Source organism: Lepus europaeus, chromosome 1 (genome assembly GCF_033115175.1).
Source record: "Lepus europaeus isolate LE1 chromosome 1, mLepTim1.pri, whole genome shotgun sequence".
NCBI lineage: Eukaryota > Metazoa > Chordata > Mammalia > Lagomorpha > Leporidae > Lepus > Lepus europaeus.
Genome location: NC_084827.1, coordinates 169589611 through 169609123, shown reverse-complemented (window position 1 = coordinate 169609123; position 19513 = coordinate 169589611). Strand labels below are relative to the sequence as shown.

The 19513-nt window shown below is 38.2% G+C and overlaps 1 protein-coding gene across 1 annotated transcript in view; it reads left to right on the top strand.

Annotated features, from left to right (window-relative positions):
* The first annotated feature begins 636 nt into the window (after window positions 1-636).
* The window catches only part of DOCK10 (dedicator of cytokinesis 10), a 185920-nt gene continuing 167043 nt past the window's right edge, over window positions 637-19513 (top strand). Inside the window, exons 1-2 of the mRNA XM_062197273.1 lie at window positions 637-741; window positions 15189-15305. Coding sequence (XP_062053257.1) covers window positions 637-741; window positions 15189-15305 — 222 coding nt within the window. The remainder of the gene's footprint in view (window positions 742-15188; window positions 15306-19513) is intronic.

The window sequence follows — 19513 nt, the reverse complement described above, 5'->3', positions numbered from 1 at the left end:
GAAGTAAGGTGTCCATATTTACATGTATTGTATTAAGTATCAACAAAACTTAAGTTCTTTATTCAGATAACTAATACACATAGAATCTTAAAATTTATCCTTAAATCCTAATTGAACATATTGGGCATCTACTTTGGAAGATCACTACTTTAATATACATTCACATGAACAGAATTCTTGGACCTTGGCTACACATTTACGGTTTACCTTTTAGATCTAGCCCTGATTATAAAGTTCACATGACTGTTTCAGTAGCAGACATGAAGCCTTAGAGTTTAGTTATTTGGTTTCATCTTGATTCGGTTCCATGAGTGATTTCACATCATATGGTTTATACTGTTATGGGCAGTTCTCTTAAAGGTCCAAAGTCATTTTGTGTTTCTGTCTTGCTTTAAAGCAGGGGATTTGGGAGGATATATGCATACAAGCAGTTTCTGGGTAGCTGGTAGGTAGTTACTCAAAGGAAGTGGTAACTTGTTGGTTTTCTTTCCTTTCTTGAGTTATTTTAGTGTAGCACAAGAATTTCCCTTTTTACCAGAGAAGGAAGATTTATTTGGGGAGGTGAAGTTTCAAAAGTGAAAAGCTGGATTAATTGACATTTTCAAAATATTTTATGAGTCAAATTAATGCAATATAATGAGCTTCCGAGCAAAGGTTTTCAAACGGGAACCCAGTGAATTTTGGAAGAAGAGACGGACAGTGAGGAGAATAAATCAAGAGGAAATCCACAGACTCAGTTCTGTAGGTATCTGAGTGTTGATGCTTTTCCTTTCTGCTTTCTCTTCAGTATTTTCTCTTAAAAAGGCGTATCTCACCATATGTTTTTCCTGATCTTTGGTAACTAATAGAGTACCTAAAATGTAATGTATTAGATTGAAACTGACATTTTGAGATGCTTTGATTGTTACAGCCCTTGTCTTGACTGTTGAAAAAAAACATTTTTTTTTTCTTTCCTACTGATGGTCTTCTAAAGCCATGAGCTTTTTACTTGGTGTAGGGTTAATCTTATGAGTATAAAGTAAGCTGAAACTAGATATTTGTAAAAATAAAGAGTGGGAATAGGAGGGGGGGGAGGAAGAACAGTGGGAGTCTGGGCAGGAGGGAAGGTAGGGTGTGAAATATCACTATGTTCCTAAATCTGTGTATATTAAATTTGTGAAATTTGTATACCTTAAATAAAATTAAAACGATATTTAAAATAAAAAAAGGCTTGTCTCCACAGTGATATTCTAACATAGGCCATTGGGCAAAGTCCTAGAAGGAACAGATATTCCATTTGCCTTATAAATATACTGTTTTACTTATATAATTATTTTTGAAATCACATTGATTTACAAGTATGTACATAGATATTTCCATCTTTTTATATTTTTAATTTTTAAAATTTTAATTGATACATTAAAGTGTATGTATTTATTGTATCAACACCATATGTAACTCTTTTACAACATATTGATAAAGAATTTAAATCTTAAAATATCATTGGATACTTGGAATTTGGCTGTTTCCCTTAATATGGTGCAAACTCTAGTTTCTAAAGCACTTGCTGTCTTTATTAAAGAGAGACCTACAAATGTCTAAATTAAGAAGCCAATTGATGACTTACATAGTCATGTTTTCTCAAAAATGTTACTGTTCCACTATCATGTACCATTAATTACTTACTTTAAAATTCTTAGAATGAGCAATCAAAAATATGAAAGGAAAAGTCAATAAGTATTGAATCGTAGACTAAGGAAGACCATTAGAACTTATATATTTTAAAGGCTAAAACAATTTTGTGTAGTTGTACTATTTAAAATGTTTTTGCCGTATTATTTCCTGCTGTCAAAGTGAAAACCTGGGAACATGTGCTATTTACAAAATTCTAGATTTTTATCTGTTAAGAACTACTGGTAGTTGTACATCAGAGCTGAATGCTAGAGCATTTCCATGGTTACATGGAATGGGAAGACCCACTTTATCTGATAAACGGCTGCAGCACATTATTGGGTAGCTCATCTGAGAAGAACATTGATTTTACAGAGTGGTTCAAGCTTTGCTTTCTTTCTCTTGGGCAGAGTTTCTCAGTACCACCATTATTGTCATCTAGGGTCTGAAAATTCTGTTTTGTGGAAGACTGTTTGTAGGTGTTGCTAAATACCCTACAAAGTGAGTCTTTAGCAACACCTTGGCTTTTATCTAGTAGATACTAGTGGCAACCCATTCCTTATTGTGACAAACAAAATGTCCCAAATGTTACTAACTATGTCCTGTTCAAAGAAGGTGATTACTTCTAGGTGTTCTAGGGGTAAAAAAAAAATCTTTCTTGTTCATGTAAGCATTTTAAATCTAGAAATAGCAGTAGCTTTTTAAATGATATACGGAGAGAGAGAGAGGATATCAGAGAAAAAGAGACTATCAAAAAACATTTATAAACATGAATAATCAAATTAATGAGTAGTTGGTCAACCCTTGATAGGTCAAAAAACCAGGTACAAGTGCACTACTTTTCAATTCACAGTGGCTCTCTTTCTGCTAACAATGAAATTATTTGGAGGTAATTTAACATGAATAGAACTTACTAGTTTGTTCATTGGTGGACACACACAGTGAAGCCCCTCAACCATGTTCCCATGGACCATGGCCTGGGCTTTTGCACTTAGCAGTTCACAACTAAAATATGCAAAGTCCTAAAACCAATCTTTTTCTCCCCATTCACCATTTGTGTCCTCACTTCCAGTTTCACAAGAGCATTGTCACTTGTTTATCAACAACTTGTTAAAGAGGGAAACTGTTTCAAAAATTTGGCTTGAGATCATTTTAATATTTATACCAATCCAAAAAGCAAAAAATTCCTGCTGTGTATGTGTCTGGATGGAATTTAGAAACACCATGGGTTTTGTCACCTGAGGTTTACTTCAGTGTCCACTAAATGAGAAAACACACAAAAGAAGTCCATGTCTATCTTGCACAAACCACACATACAGTATTGGCAAGAGGACACTCCCTGGTATCTCCCTATATTATGAAACTAATCACTGTATGAATTATCTTAATTGAATTTGAACGTATTGCTACCAAGCACTGTGGGGGAAAACAGCCAGTAAGAAAGCAGTGTTTTCGCACAGCACAGCTTTCAGTAGCAACGCATTCAAATTTAATTAAGATCATTCATACAGTGACTAGCTTTCTTCTAAGGAAGACACTGGGGACTTTCCTTCTATGGTTGCCTGCTTTTGGTCTGCCCAAGATAGGCCTATCTCCTTTCACAGGTTGTCTCTTCTATGGAATAAAAGATTGTTCAATCCTTTCTCAAGATGTGCTTTCCACTTTAGAAAACAAAGTCCAGGGAAGTGAAACAAGTTGAGTGTTAAGATTTTAGATGGATGTTGGAGATCCTTCTGTCTGCTCTCTTACAGTCTTATACACACAACCCAGGGAAGTTACTTAAATCACGCTGCACATCAGTTTCCGTTTCCCTAAAATGCTCATATCAATACCTATCTTGTCTTAAGATCGCTTATTAGAAATAAATTTGATAATGTACATTCCAAAGACAGTCTGAACACTGCAAAGCTACACGTCTTACCAGTGTTATAAAGTATTATTAAAACCAAATAAAATATTCCCATCCCCAAGAACAACAGAAAAGGAAAAACATAGTGACATTATCTTTTCTGTGGCTGCAACAAATGAAACCCCCGGGCACTATTTGCACTTTCCTTCCAGAGACATTTTTGATGTCAAAGTCACTCATAGACACAATTCTGGATTGCATCAAGCTGAGTACCTGGAGTGGGGAGGGGTTTGGAGTCTTCAATCTCTATGTGTCAGAAATACTACATTTTTTCTCCTTGGCCTAAGCCCAGTTTAGTTAAAGCAGCCAAAGCCAGATTGGGAGTTCCATTCATCTAAGCTTTTTTACACCCTAACCCAGTATACCGAGACCAGCTACAGAGCTACTCCTTATGTGAAAGGGAAAAAGTAATTCAAGTGACAAAACACCTCCAACAGATGGAAACAAGGTCTAAAGTTAAGTTAGAGAATAAAATGTTAACTTCTTTTGGACTTCTGGGTATACTCATATATTGTGAGGAACAGAGAAATAATGCTTGTTGAGCTAGCTGTCATAGATTACTGATTTTAACAATGATCATGTAGATTTTGAACTCAACAAATCTTTTCTTTCTCTGTGGCAATTTTAGAAATGATTTATTTCATAGTAATCTATAATGACTAGCCAGAACTCTGTGATTTCCAGAGAAGTCTGTGCCCCAAACTTTATACCCTTTTGATCCAGATTGACAATTTTGTATACTCTGTTTTCTTCAATTTCTGTTTGAAACTGTATATTTTACTCTGTTGGATTATTTAATTATTCTGGAAATCAAATCTACCTTATTAATTCAATTTTAAAGAGATTTACTAAGAAATATTTAACATTTATTAATCCACTAATCAAAGACAAGATGCAATTGAGATAGTGCAGTTGTATTATCTAAAAAGTTCAAGAAACATGAAACTTATTTGTTAGATCAAGTAGAATGACTTCCTTTAGTTTTTGAATTAGTATTCTGCACTTGATGGTTTCCTTTTTAACTGCCTTTCTATTTTTACTTTTTACCGAAATCATTCTGTATGATCTCTGGTGCATAGGAAGTCAGTAAAAAGAGAATTTCCTTCCTAAATTACATGTCGTAATTTGGAAAGATTAAATACATGATTAAGTTGAATTATTGTATCAATTTTCTGCTCAGAAAGGAAGAATGTTAAACTTCAAAAAATAAATGTGATTTGTTGTGTATAAGTTGTTAATTGACTTTTAAATCATTAGTCTGAAGGATGTCAAAGTGTTTGGAAAACTTTGGATATGCAAAAAATTTATTGTCTCTTTAATAATAGCTTATTAGCTTTTTAAAACATGACAACAAAACTATAGAGAGAGATGCTTCATCTGTCCAAAGCTACAGTGTCTGCCAGCACTTCCAAGCCAACCAGGTACCTCCCACGAAAAGCAAAATTATAGCATGTGACGATATCAGCACTGGAATCAAGTGTGGTCATAAGTTTCTTCTTTTTGGCTTCCAGATGTTCTGATCTCATAAGAGTAATGAGTTGAATGAATTAGACTTAGTGGAAAACTAGAGGTCAGAATTGCACTGAGGGTATCACTTTAGATAGCTAAGAATGCACTTAAGTCGCCCATTCCCAGGAAGCCTGGTGTATTTTTTATAGGATGTATGTTGAAGAAGTCATTGACTGCAAGAGATGACTTTAAGATGATGACAAAAGATGATCTTTAAGACCATCTGTATCAAAATAAACATAAATTGAGGCAAGAACTATCCCTTATAGATGCTGCTTCTTGTATCGTGCCACAATGGATTTCTTTAGTTACAAACATCAGACACTTTGGTGAGTAAGGGAACACAATGCAGGACAGAGCAGCTCCTTGGAGAAGAACTAGGAACAGACTCAGAAAAGCGTAGGGCAAGGGAAGAGAGGGGTTGTCTCAGTGATTGGAAGTAATAGACTACATGGCAGGAATGCATTCCCAGAAATGACTGAATTCCAGTCATTTCCTCAGTTTTTTCTTCCTCCATTCATGATCTGAGTTCTGGAAGGAGGAGGTGAATGGACCTAACTACATACCCATGGCAACAGGAGAGCAGAACCTTTTTTTTTTTTTTTTTTTTTAAGATTTATTTATTTATTTGAAAGAGTTACACAGAGAGAGAAAAAGAGGCAGAGAGAGAGTCTTCCATCCACTGGTTCACTCCCAGGTTAGCCACAATGGCCAGAGCTGCGCCAATTCGTAGCCAGGAGCCAGGAGCTTCTTCTGGGTCTCCCACACAGGTGCAGGGGCCCACAGACTTGAGCCATCTTATACTGCTTTCCCTGGCCACAGCAGAGAGCTGGATCAGAAGTGGAACAGCTGATCTCGAACCAGCATCCATATGAGATGCTGGCACTGCAGGCAGCGGCTTTACCCGCTACACCACAGCGCCAGCCCCCAGCAGAACCTTTTTAATAATCAAACCCACCAAGACAAGTCCTTATGGAATGGGGAGTGAAATCCTCAAATGGAAATAAAAATACAAGCGGTAGAAGAAATCATGATGGGTGTGGCATAGGCCAAAAACCACAAATACTCACCATGCATCGTCAATTTCAAGTAGCACAGGTGAAAAAGGAAATGAAAGAATAGCCTCATTATGGGAAAATTTATTAAAAATAATGGATGCACGTTGCTTAACTATTTATATTAGTGTATATAACATCTATGTGTGTGCACACACATAGCACTTGACTTTTAAGTGCAAGTTTATGCAATTGTTAAAGTATGGAAATAGTATCAGGGTTTAAACTGATGGCAGCTTTCACCTCAGACTTCACACAAATTATTCTAAAATTCCCCACAGTTTTCTCAAAGGTATTAGTTTTCCTGGTGCCAGACAGTCTTGTAATTGGGTTGAGATGTATTTTGTATTTTTAATGGTATTTATTATCTTCTAAGTGTTTCTAGAAAACTAAATGCAACATGTAATTTAATTTGATTTACATGTTCTTGACTATTTTCTACTTCTTTACAAGAAGTATCCTCTTCGATTTCTTTGATTTTCATTTACTAAAATGTGTGGATTTTGGTGTGCTCATAGAGATATATATGATCAGATTTTCTTAAAAACAAGACTGCAAAAGTCTGAATCCAATTTGAGAATACACCTTATATCCTAAATCCTGTAAAGCTCATTTCTGTCTTTGGTTTCCTTGTGATATAAGGGCTAACAAAATAGAAATTTCTGATGTTTGTATTAAATATGATGAACTAATTGCCCCATGTATTTTCAAAACACTTTATACTTTCCCAAGTTTAACCTGTTTTATTTCACTGAAATGGACTAAGATGCTCAATGACTCCCTGCTGATTTCTTCTGTGGTCTGTGTCTGTCTTTGTTACCAAGGGAACCATTTCCAAACCCAACTTAATCTGAGTTTGCCCAGCTGTACAGTTCTTAACTTTGATTTAACTGGTGTTTTTCCATTCTCATGAAAATATGTGGTTCAAGACAGAGAAGGTTAAAGGGTCAGCGTAAGACAGCCTATTCTTTACTTAATCATTTCCTTTTTGGTAAGAAAAGCTAGCCTTGTTTTCTGAAGCTCAAACACTTGAGTGGAACTCACTCTAATGAAAGGATGAATTAAGTCTTCACAAGAGCACAGTCTGACAGCTGTGGCAGTGGATCCAGCTGGATGGACTCTCCCCAATCTTCTCATTTGTTTTAAACACAAATAGTGTGGACGTTGGTACCATTCCAATTACATAAAGGCCAAAGGGTCCTGGATTATGTTAAAGTCTGAAGAATCTATGTGTCATTAGATCTTTTATTTCTTTTGAGAAACTTACTCCATTATCTTAACATCACTAAAATTCATTAACAGCTGTGCTTTTTCTGATCTGTTTTGGAGATTTCAAGATTGACATTTTTAGGGGCTCCCCAAAGACCCTGTGTGTCATCCCTGTGAGTGATTATCTCATCTGTATGCCCAGTTGTGAAGATAATTTTTATAATTTGCATGTAATGTTCTCTTGGAGCCAAATCTATTGATCCTACAGTAAATATCTGTTTTTGTTTCTTTTTCTATGTCATTAACCAGGATGAACAGATTTACAAACTGAAGAAGATACTGAGATATAGGATTATTTGTTATGAACACTGAAAGTAGAACAAAAATTCAGGTGTCTGGAAATGACAGGGATGGTTCAGGAAGAGTGAGGGTGTTCCAAAGAGCCACACAGGATACTCTGCATGTCACTAAAGAGTACAAAACTCTCAAAGCCAGGGGAAGAAGCTGTTTTGAGTAAGCATTCCTTACAAAGGCTGGATCTTCTGACAAGGCAAATAATAAATACTCCAGATTGAGAACACTGGAGTGGAGTAACCGAGACTCAGCTTCCCAGTTGTACTTTAAGCTTAGACTCAAATGCAAGCGTTTGGACTAGTAGTTAAGATGCCAGCTGCTGGGTGCCCATGTCCCATGTCATAGTGTCTGGGTTCAATACTGGGCTACAGTTCCCAACTCCAGATTCCTGCTAATGCAGGACCTTGGAGACAGCAATGACAGCTCAAGTAATTGGGTTCTGCATTAGCTGCCCTTTTACACACTTGTCTCAACATCAGCTGAGCCTCACATGAGTTGTCCAAGTTACATAGATGCTGCACAAATAACTGAACCTCAAGCTAGAGATTTGGACTTTTATTCTTTGCAACATGTCCAGTGCAGATAGGTGTTTAAGTAACTTACCAGATGTTTATGGTTTCTTACAGAGCTAAAAATACTTTAGTTATCAAATTTTTCACTGTGCTGCTCTGTTTTGCTGGCATTCGCTTTTAGATTCCCATACCTAATATGCGATCATTTCCCCTGGTCTCTTTTCCTCAGTGTTTTGTGTATCGTTTTTAATTACTTGACTCTTAGTGATTGAACTCCTATGGGAAGTCCCACTGTCATATTTCTAGTCTCCCTCTCTGGTGGATTTTTCAACGGTAACCAATTTTTAAATCAAGTAATGTAGTGGGATTCATGGACAAAGGCCTTTAACAGGAAGTAGTATTTTATTATGCCAGCATAAGGCTCAGTTGGATTCGTGGATTTGTATCCAAAAAGACTGAGCCCCAAAGATATATGTATATATATATATATATTTATATATATATATGTGTGTGTGTGTGTATATATATGTATATATATTATATATTAGATAGTATATCTAATTTAGATAGTATATATATATATATATATATATATATATGTTAGGTACTTTGTCTCCTTAATATGACTATACACATACCTCTGATTAGATATTCTAATGCTATATGGCAACTATAGATAAGAGGTTGCACATGCACATATAGTTGCTGATAATTTTAATTCGTTTCCCTTAGTATACCTAATATTTCTCCCACACACATCCAGAGCTGTATGCTGCCTGGCACTGGCTAGCACCATCTCTCTCTGCTGACAGGCAGATATTGAAACAGTTACAAACAGGTGAATCCAGGTGTATTCCATCCCAGGATAGGCCCTGTCACAGTAACTCCCTAATGTTGCCATGAAGGTGTGAGAGTTGTGAGAAACCAAATTCATCTTTTCACCATGATGAAAGCAATACATCCTCATTATAGAAAATTTTCAGAACATGAAAAAAATCAAAATAGCACAATGCTAAATACCAGAGTCCCAACTCAGATATAAACAACTGCTAATATTTGGGCTTATATCCCTAATAATTTTTCTTTAAAATTCTTTAAAATTTTCATTTCTGTATAATTTTATTGTATGATACTTATTTTTTCCTTTAATGAATGGTGATACATAAGCTATTTTGCCTGTCATAAACCTCAAAAATATTTTTAAAGATTTATTTTTTTATTTGAGAGGTAAAGTTACAGACAGAGAGAGGGAGAGACAGAGAGAAGGGTCTTCCATCGCTGGCTCACTCCCCAAATGGCCACAATGGCCAGAACTGGACAGATACAAAGCCACGAGCCAGAAGCCTCTTCTGCGTCTCCCACATGGGTGCAGGGACCCAAGCGCTTGGGCCATCTTCCACTACTTTCCCAGGCCAAGCAGAGAGCTACAACAGAAGAGGAGTAGCTGTGACACAAACTGGAGCCAATGTGGCATACTGGGGCCACAGGAAGAGGCTTAGTCTACTATATCAGCTCCAAAAACAAAAACAAAAAAAAAAAAAAAAACTATTTTAATGGGCAGATACTGTTTCCTACAATGAATTCCCCACAATTTCCTAATCATTCCTTATCCTTGGTTTGGTATTTTCCATTTTACACTGACCTTGCCCTTCTGGCCTTCATACCCCTTAGAGATCTAGGTATTCTGGATTGAACTCTGATGCCATTAACATGTGTGCATCTAGAACCCTTGCCAAGGTGACGCTGGCTTTCTTTCCTTCTGAAACGCTGCCCTTTCTTGATCTTTCCTTTTGTAGTACTCTTTGTCATCTTGATCGTGAATCCCAGTCTCACCCTATCCCTCCTCCACCACAACAGTGTAGTCATATGGGGTCCTGCAGCCTGTGTGGAAGACCTAGATTGAATTCCTGGCTCCTAGCTTGAGCCCCATCCAGGAATCATTGTAGACATTTGAGAAGTGAACCGACAGATGAGAGCACTCTCTCTCTGCATCTAAAATACATAAATAAAGCTGGTGACTTTTTTTGAAAGCCAATAATATGAAAAAGTTATGTATTCAGGAACTTTACTGAAGAATGGAATAGTTCCATATACCATGGCATGCACAGCACAATTATTCATTTGTTTCTGTCCTAGCTCAATGTCTGTGCCAAGGCGAGTTTTAGCATTAAGCCTTTCTCATGGTATTCTCTGACAACTATAAACCACTTGTGTCTTCATTTATTGGGTATAGCATCCACCAGTTTTATTTTTTAACTCTTAACTTCATTGGATTAATGTGAATATCTTTTCTCTATCTTGTTACAAAGTTAATATTGCAAAACGTCCTTGTATGAGTTTGGATTCTGCATGTGCTTGTTTCTTTAAGATGGACTCCCATAAAAATAATTCCTGTATCTAGATGAACGTTATAAATGTTATTTATTAAAAATATTTACAAATGTTGGCCAGTGCCGCAGCTCAATAAGCTAATCCTCCGCCTGCGGCACTGGTACCCCAGGATTCTAGTCCCAGCCCGGGTGCCGGATTCTGTCCTGGTTGCTCCTCTTCCAGTCTAGCTCTCTGTTGTGGCCCAGGAGTGCACTGGAGGATGGTCCAAGTCCTTTGGCCCTGCACCCGCATGGGAGACCAGGAGAAGCATCTGGCTCCTGGCTTCGGATCAGAGTGGTGTGAGTGGCCGCAGTGCACCGGCCACAGCGGCCATTGAGGGGTGAACTAACGGAAAAAGGAAGACCTTTCTCTCTGTCTCTCTCTCTCACTGTCCACTCTGCCTGTCAAAAACATATTTGCAAATGCTTTAAATTATGAAAATTTAAAATCCACATCTTTTATATATTTAACACTTGGGAAATGAGTACTATATGTGTGGTGCTCTTCTGAGGGCTTCATAAGTACTACCTTATTTAATCCCAAGCCATTTTACAGATGGAGAAATGAAGGCATAAGGATTGTAACTATCATGCCTAATGTTTTATAGCCTGTAAGTGACAAGGTGAAGGCTGGAATGGCAGGAATTCTGGCTCCACCATATGTTACCGTCTTGTTTGCTTCTTAACCTAAAAAGTCCGTAATCCTACTCTCTTATACATTGGTGGACTCTCCTTAAACAAGACTGGCAGTCTATGATTTTGTTGTTTGGTTAATTTTTAGTGAGATTTAACTTGTACTTCTATTCTGGAAAGAGATCTAGATCAGTAATTCAATCATAATTATTCAGTGTCACACACTTCCCAAGTTTTCCTTCAGTGCCATTTCTTTGTGTATTTGATTTTGCATTCTAGTGGTGAAAATAATTCAGATCTTTGCAGTGAATTGCTGTGCTCTTGAAATAAGGATCTTCAGTTAAAGCATGAACAATCTGCTTGTTTCAAACCAATGGCATGGCTCTTGACTGCCAGGGCTATTGCCAAGGATGGCAGTTGCACCATTCCAGGGCTTAGATGGCGTGTTGGTGTTCCATAAGAAGCTGTGGAATACGTAGAAGAGAAGAAAGCATTTGTTTTTATGACATGAGCCCATTCTTCTACTGTGAATTTGATTTGGAGGAGAGCTGTGGCTCTGGGGAACTAGATCAAACAAATCTCTTAATACTGTATAAGAAGAATAGAGCCTGTTACCAATGTGGTGCAACATCAACCGCACTGCATAATAACAGGTACTGGTGGGTGTCTTTTCCCATGCTTAGTGACTTTAGAATAGATAATGAAATTCATTACTCATTGGGGAGAAAGAGAGTAAGAGTAAAAGCAGTAAAAAAAAAAAAATCCAGTCCAATTCAGGGTAATTTTGGCACATACCTTATCCCAGTTGGTGCACTTCCAAAAGAAGCAGGCACACTAAATTCAGAAGGGACAACTCAACCCTTGTTAGAGCTGTAATTCTATGCTACTCAGTTCCTTGTCTCGCTCAAGATCGCTACAAGGAGCAGTGGTGAGAAATTCATGGATCCCACCATCCTTGTAAACATCTTCTTCTCTTTGACTTCAACACTGGGCAGATAGCTCCCTTGCTGAAGAGAGAATGGCTAGTTGTACAGCCTGGATGGAGTCTCACCACCACAGTTTCATAAAGCTTTTGTGGCAAGTTTTCTCACATCCAAGGCTATAGAACATGATAGTACTTAAGAAAGTTCATGGAAACTGTGTAGTATGAAAAAAACGAGACATGCTTTCAAAAACTTTTGACACCAAAATAAATATTTTTAAATTACATTTCTCCATGAAGTTTTTGAAGTACCATTGTAAATCATTGCTGTTTTCATTTTAAACTTCTTATCCATAAAATTATAATACCTTGAATATTATGCAATGATTAACAAAATCCATGGAAATATAGAAGTTCATTATCTTCCTAGAGGTTCAAAGATAATAAATTATGTGAAGCAGATTTGCTGGCTATTGCAGCTCCTATTTTAAATAGTAAATCATTTATTAGTTGACAAATATGCCAAAGCCTGCAACAAACACATAAAAATATGCCTTCCTACAGATGCTTGCAGACTATACCTTTTGTAAAATCTGTCAAGGAAAATTTAGGATTTAGTCTTTCCATGGTTTTATTAATAACCTATAACCTGGAGGATCTGATTTGCCTATTGTACTAGTTTATGTCAGATTAATTTTAGGAGTTTGTATATCAGTAAAAGATCTTCTCTGAAAGGTCTTCACATCTACAACTTCTTATTGATGCTTAATTTTGTGTCTTATAGGAGATAAAATTTAAAAGATAGTGAGAACCAGATTGTAGGAGGCCACCCAAAGCATCCTTATTCCATTTCTCTTTAAAATTATGATTTGCAACACCTACAGTAGCCACACTCTCACTCAATCCTACTCAAAATGATGTGAGGAGTTACACTGCGGACTTCACTAAGACTGATGACAGGCATCACACTCTCAGGCTAAGAAAACTTGTGGGAAGGAAAGGCACATAACCAGACAATACAAATTAAGGCAGAGATTTTAAGGCCTTTTGTTTTATTTGGAACATTTCATACACACACTCTAGTAGACAATAAAGAAGAACAATTCTTATCCAGAATGATGAGCATATTATTGTGAAGTTGAAGGCCTAGAAGGGCAGTGCATCCAATGAAAGTGTGATGTCATGTCACAGGAGAAGGGTAATAGAGACCATCAATGTCTGTGCTGAGCTGGAGTGAAACATCACTACTCAAGAACCTTGAAAGCCAACTCAAACTAAAATAAAATGAATGATGGAATCAAACCAAACATTATGAGCCTGCATTTGCATTTTAAGCTATCAATTTGTGGTCTTTGGAATTAATCCTTGCCTGGAGAATAAGAAATTGGAAATTAAGTCTAAATATGAGTATAATAAGAATATCAGAAGTCAGGGATACTAGACAGAAGTTTTACAAGTTACTGAGTCTCATCATAATATCTACATCTTCTGCCTCAAACTACTCATATTTCATAGCTCTTTCACTTAAGAGATTATGATGAACAACTAAACTTCTTCATTTATCTAAGTATTGGTGAGATATGTATTTTAATTGCTAAATCTACCCACCTTACCAGAGGGGCTTTTTCAGAGAGGATTTTTACCTGCCTTGCCCTCAGCTCACTTAAACATTTGTGATTCTTTAATGCAGAAAATGCATAGGGATTCTTTCTGTTGGCCCAATTTGTTCACATTTCATTTTATTTTGTTTTTATTTGGAAAACCATCCAAATAAATGCAGATTAATACTTTCAGGAGCTCACTGGCAATTATTAAAATGTTGGTGAATGTTTCTCTGACTTTACTAGCAGAAATCTTTCCAAGAAGAACTTCCAATTCAAATCCTAGCCTAAGTACTTTGCAAGATGGGAAGGGGAAGGAAGCAGGGGTGGTCTGAAGAGGTTGGGGGAAGAAACTGTCGATGTCATTGACATGGTCAAGAAAACAAGTGTTTTTTTTTCCTTCGGTAAGATCAGTTTAGCATCCAGATTTCATGTTGATAACTTATGCTTCCAGGAGCAATTGAATTGCCTAAGTACTTGATCTAAAGGTTGGGGAGGGGTGGGAGGGAAGTTATAGGAGGGGGGAAGCCATTGTAATCCATAAGCTGCACTTTGGAAATTTATATTCATTAAATAAAAGTTTAATAAATGAAAAAAAAAGGTTGGGGAGACTCAAGTTATATCCATGGTGCTCTGTTTTTAATGCTTCAGAGTTTTTGTTTTTGTTGGGGGAGGCGTCTGTTCCAGTTTTCTGACCTTGTGACTCTGTACAGTTTTGAGTGAATACATCAATCCTCTATTGAAACAATCCCATCCTCTCCCTGTAGCATTTATATTTTTGGTGCTGTGGGAGGCTTCTCTAAGGGGAGTGCATTTCCTATTAGCTTCAGGATTTTCATGCAGTGTGACTATTTGTCTATTTTTCAAACTTGCCCATTTTCACCGCACTGTGTCCTTGATAGCTGTGCTGTTTAGTTCTATTAGAGAATGACTTAGCTTCTCTCTGTAGAGACAGAGAGGCTCAGAGCCAAGCAATTAATCCTGACACAGGATCCATGCCTTAGTGACAACTGAAACAGTCTGTAGTACTTAGATTGCCGGACCAGTACCAATATTTTAAGGTTGACTCATACAGAACTTACAAGAAAGCACCTGATTCCACAAAAATGATCATGGTCATTGTAATACTATAGCAAGTAAGCAGAAGGCCTTTCTTCACATCAGCAGAGATAAAACTTACATAAACATCCATTCTGTGAAGATGATAGGGCTGGATACTGTGGCTGTTGGGGACGCTGCTGTTAGCTTGAATTACTGAGGGAGACATCAAGTATTTTAGGAGCTTCTAATGTTATTTCAAAACTTGAGAAAATACTTAAGTGAATGGAATTTCTGTGAATCAGTTGGGTGGACTGTGCAATGTCAAAGCCTTGTTGATAACTGAAAAATGAAACTCAACCAAAAATAGACACGAGATGGCCTGTCTGTCCAAGTAGTAACCTCATGTTTTCTTTTTCTACAGCAGGAAAAACCTAGGCTTCTGGAGCCTTTGGATTATGAAACCGTCATTGACGAACTTGAAAAGACCTATCGGAATGATCCTCTTCAAGATCTTCTGTTCTTCCCCAGTGATGACTTTTCAGTAAGTCTTCTTAAGTCATATAAATTCAGGAGGGCTCCACAATTGGGTGGCTTTCTTTCCCCATGGATTCAGAGAGCACAGTTCTCTCCAGTGGCCACCGCACATCACATGTGCTGCAGCAGGAGTCCACCTGTTCCTCTAGAAAGGCTCTCATTAGAAAATTGGCGGGCCAGCGCCGTGGCTCAACAGGCTAATCCTCCACCTTGCGGCGCCGGCACACCTGGTTCTAGTCCCAGTCGGGCTGCTGGATTCTGTCCCGGTTGCCCCCCTTCCAGGCCAGCTCTCTGCTATGGCCCGGGAGTGCAGTGGAGGATGGCCCAAGTGCTTGGGCCCTGCACCCGCATGGGAGACCAGGAGAAGCACCTGGCTCCTGCCTTGGGATCAGCGCGGTGCGCCAGTCGCAGCGCGCCAGGCGCGGTGGCCATTGGAGGGTGAACCAACAGCAAAAGGAAGACCTTTCTCTCTGTCTCTCTCTCTCTCACTGTCCACTCTGCCTGTCAAAAAAAAAAAAATTGGCAGTGCAATGAGATGGCAGCCACTGGCAATGGGGGCGACACAGGTGCCGCCTGGTTTCAGCTGGCACTTATATCCTTGAAAATATCCAGGTTTCTAACCATCAAATTACCTGGACTCACAGAGCACTGCCTCCCTGAGTCCCTGAGGTCATTTTGAACTGAAAGCTTCTTTTCTTTCTTCCTTTCTTTCTTTCACAGGTAGAGTTATAGACAGTGAGAGAGAGAGACAGAAAGAAAGTTCTTCCCTCCGTTGGTTTGCTCCCCAAATGGCCGCTACGGCCGGCGCTGTGCCGATCCAAAGCCAGGAGCCAGGTGCTTCTCCTGGTCTCCCATGTGGGTGCAGGGCCCAAGCACCTGGGCCATTCTCTATTGCCCTCCCTGGCCACAGCAGAGAGCTGGACTGGAAGAGGAGCAACCGGGACTAGAACCCGGCACCCATATGGGATGCCGATGCCTCAGGTGGAGGATTAGCCAAGTGAGCCATGGTGCCGCACCCCCAACTGAAAGCTTCTAAGCAACTGAAACCAACCAATGGGAAATGCACAAAAGCTGCAATTCTTGAAAACCACTCCTAATCTTTGTTGGCCTTTAATAAGGAGATGCTGATGCTTAGGGGCAGAGAAAAGTAGTCAAGAACATCTGCATGGAGGGACATTTCATCTGAGCTATGTCCCTTTTAAGACAATGCACACTGCCACATGGAATGCTGTTGAAGATACTAGAGAGGATAGAAGAAAAAAGCAGTTTATTTTGGAAACAAATACTATGAAGTTACGAATTCTGAGCACCTATCAGTCCCAAACATACAATACTGTTAGTTGTGGTCATCTCAAATATTTTCCAATTGTTAGTAAATATCTAACTAGGCAAGTAGAGAACTCAATAGGTCATTAGTAACCTTTCCTATTTATTCCTAAAGAAAAGTAGTTTCAGAGATAACAAACTTCAACATGTTGAGCAGGTGAAAAAATTGCTTAGAGGTAACCCAGTGAAACAGCCACTGTTATGAAAACCTCTATCAGGGAGCATCATCTTCATTGCCCATACTTTTCCTCAAACAGCCTCAAACATTGGTTCTTTTACCTTTGGGCAAGATCTGGCTTCTAAGGGGTTAATTTTTTCTACTTTTCTCCATGGATTTATGAAAAAGGAAGTATATGGAAATTAATAAGTTTCTGTTCCAAATATGAAGAATAATGGAAGAAAAGAGATAGACAGATTTGATATAGGAAAATAAACTCTTCCAAGTTGTTTCTTAAGCTTTGTAGTGGCTTCTCCTTCAGTACTGGCACATTTTAAGAGAGGCTTATCTCATGCAGAAATCTCATTTCCGTGATTGGACCAAGCCACAGGGGCTTCAACTGTAAGCATAACGTTGAACCACTACTTTTTTTTTTTTTTCAATTTCCACATCCTTATTTTCATTTTTCACTGAAGATAAACCTGACAAAAAGATTTTCTGGCAGACGACACCAAAAACTGTGAAACTTGGAGAAATCTTTTCTGTGCCCCTGCTGCTCAGAAATATGTCAGATGCTACTCTAAGGCCTCATAGCTCAAAAAGAGAATGGAGGAGTATAGATGGACATAACAATTGCACTGAATTTGAATTCTTATTTTCGTATCTTTCTTTGCTAAGTTTAGTTAAGGTTGTCACTAATTACTCTTTGACTTTTGCCATTCTCCATGGCATCAAGAGATCATATAACAATATACTTCCATATTTTTCTAATGTGTATATTTCTGTAAGGACCCTGAACTACTTTATTGTGAACCTGCTTCAAACCCCTCTGTGGCTCCCCATCACCTTCAAGGTGAAATGCACGGATGTTAGCCTGGCCAGAGGCCTTCTCCAAAGTCTGACCGTTGCTTGTTTCTCAGGGATGTAGTCCTCATCCTCAGCGTCCCCACCCCAGCCTTATCAGACACGGTCACCCTCATTCCCAACTGTGGTAAAATACTATGCTAAGCCTAAACATCTCGTTCTATAACACACTCCTATGTGTTACTTTCTTTTAGTCATTCCACAAATATTAATGTGTAATACTGAATGCTAAACATTATTTAATAGAGACACAATAGTGACTAGATGAAAATTAACTTATTCTAAGGAAACTTACCCTTTCCAAGGGAAAACCAAGGGGAAAAATAATAATTAATAAGACAATTCAGATAAAAACCAATTCCATGATGAAAAGTAACTTAGACACTATGATAGAAACTGACAAGGAGAACAACTATGTTGGACTAGAGGGCCAAGGACGGCCCCTCTGATGGTTGCATTTGAGTTTTGAATTCTCTGGAAGGACCAGCCATGCCAAAAACTGGGGAAGAGATGTTTCAGCCTTTGAGGTCATAGACTGACACAGCTAAATGGAGACAATGATCAGAGACGAAGTTGGACAAGGACAAGATAAGGCATGTGTGCATCTTACTGTAAAGGCAAGTGTCAAGAGGAAAGCCACGAGGGTATCTGAAGAACGGATGACGTGGTGTATATTATTTAAAGCTTGCCAGGCCTCTGTGTGAACATCTAATAAGGCACAGAGGAAACCAGGAAGCAGCTGTGAGAGTAGTTCCTGATTAGTGGAAGCTGAAAAGATAGTTGATGCCACCTAATCCTTATTATCAGAAAATGCTGTGTCCTACAAGCAGCTTAACTGTAATTTGTATTAAGCAACTTACAAACAAAATGGATGGTATTAGGTATTATTTCTGTATAAAGGTTTCAGGTTTGGATTCATATTCAGATAGATCATTCTGCCTCTCTCCTGCCTTGCAGAGCTTGGCTTGGGAAGTCATGGCCCATGAGTTCCCTGCTGCCTATATTTGTATATTCCATAACTGAGCATGGTTATTATGCTTTTAAGTAGTTGAAGAAAACAATAATATTTTATAACACATGATCATTTCCTAAATTCAAATTTTGTTATCCATATATAAAGTTGTATTTGAACAATGTTGCTGTTTACTCGCCTTTTACCTTGTTCATGGTTACTTTCTTAACGGGAAAGTATTGTTGCAGGAGACATATAGTACAGAGAAAGCTTACTGATACTTGCTATTCAGTAGAATTATTTTCATTTTGGCCTTTTCCCTCACTTGTCTTGTGGAGTTCAGATACTTGTTTAAATTCTCTGTGACATATGCTCTGCCCACAGATTGTCACATTTTAGGGGGGTTATCACCTGTAAAAAGCTTCCATGCACTGGCCAGTGTATCATTTCCCTGGTCCCTCCTTGAGCAAGGGGTAAAGGGTGCTCTGGCATATGTGTGGTCAGTCGCCTCTCAGCAAGTGGGAATGGCCACCCATAATAGAATGGCCATCCCAAACCCAATGTCCTATGAAAGGAAAAGAACCAACTTCCCACTCCTCATCCTCCTGCCAAATGTCATTACCCAAATTTATATCCTACAGATGGGAGAATCCAGTTCACTTCTATGTTACTAAGCACCCACATTGAAGCAGACATGATTCATTATTTGGTTTGTTTAATCAATATTTATTCAGCACCCACAAGGTGCTGAATATAGAACAGCACTTCCTAGACAAGTGAGACTGACAAGAAAAGCAAAAACCCTGTGGTGAATGAGTCTGTGCCCTAATATGGAAGAAAAGTAAAGTTGATCACAAATGCTTATGAAGAAAGCATTAAGAAAATTAAATATCAAGAAATGAGAACTGTATCTGGA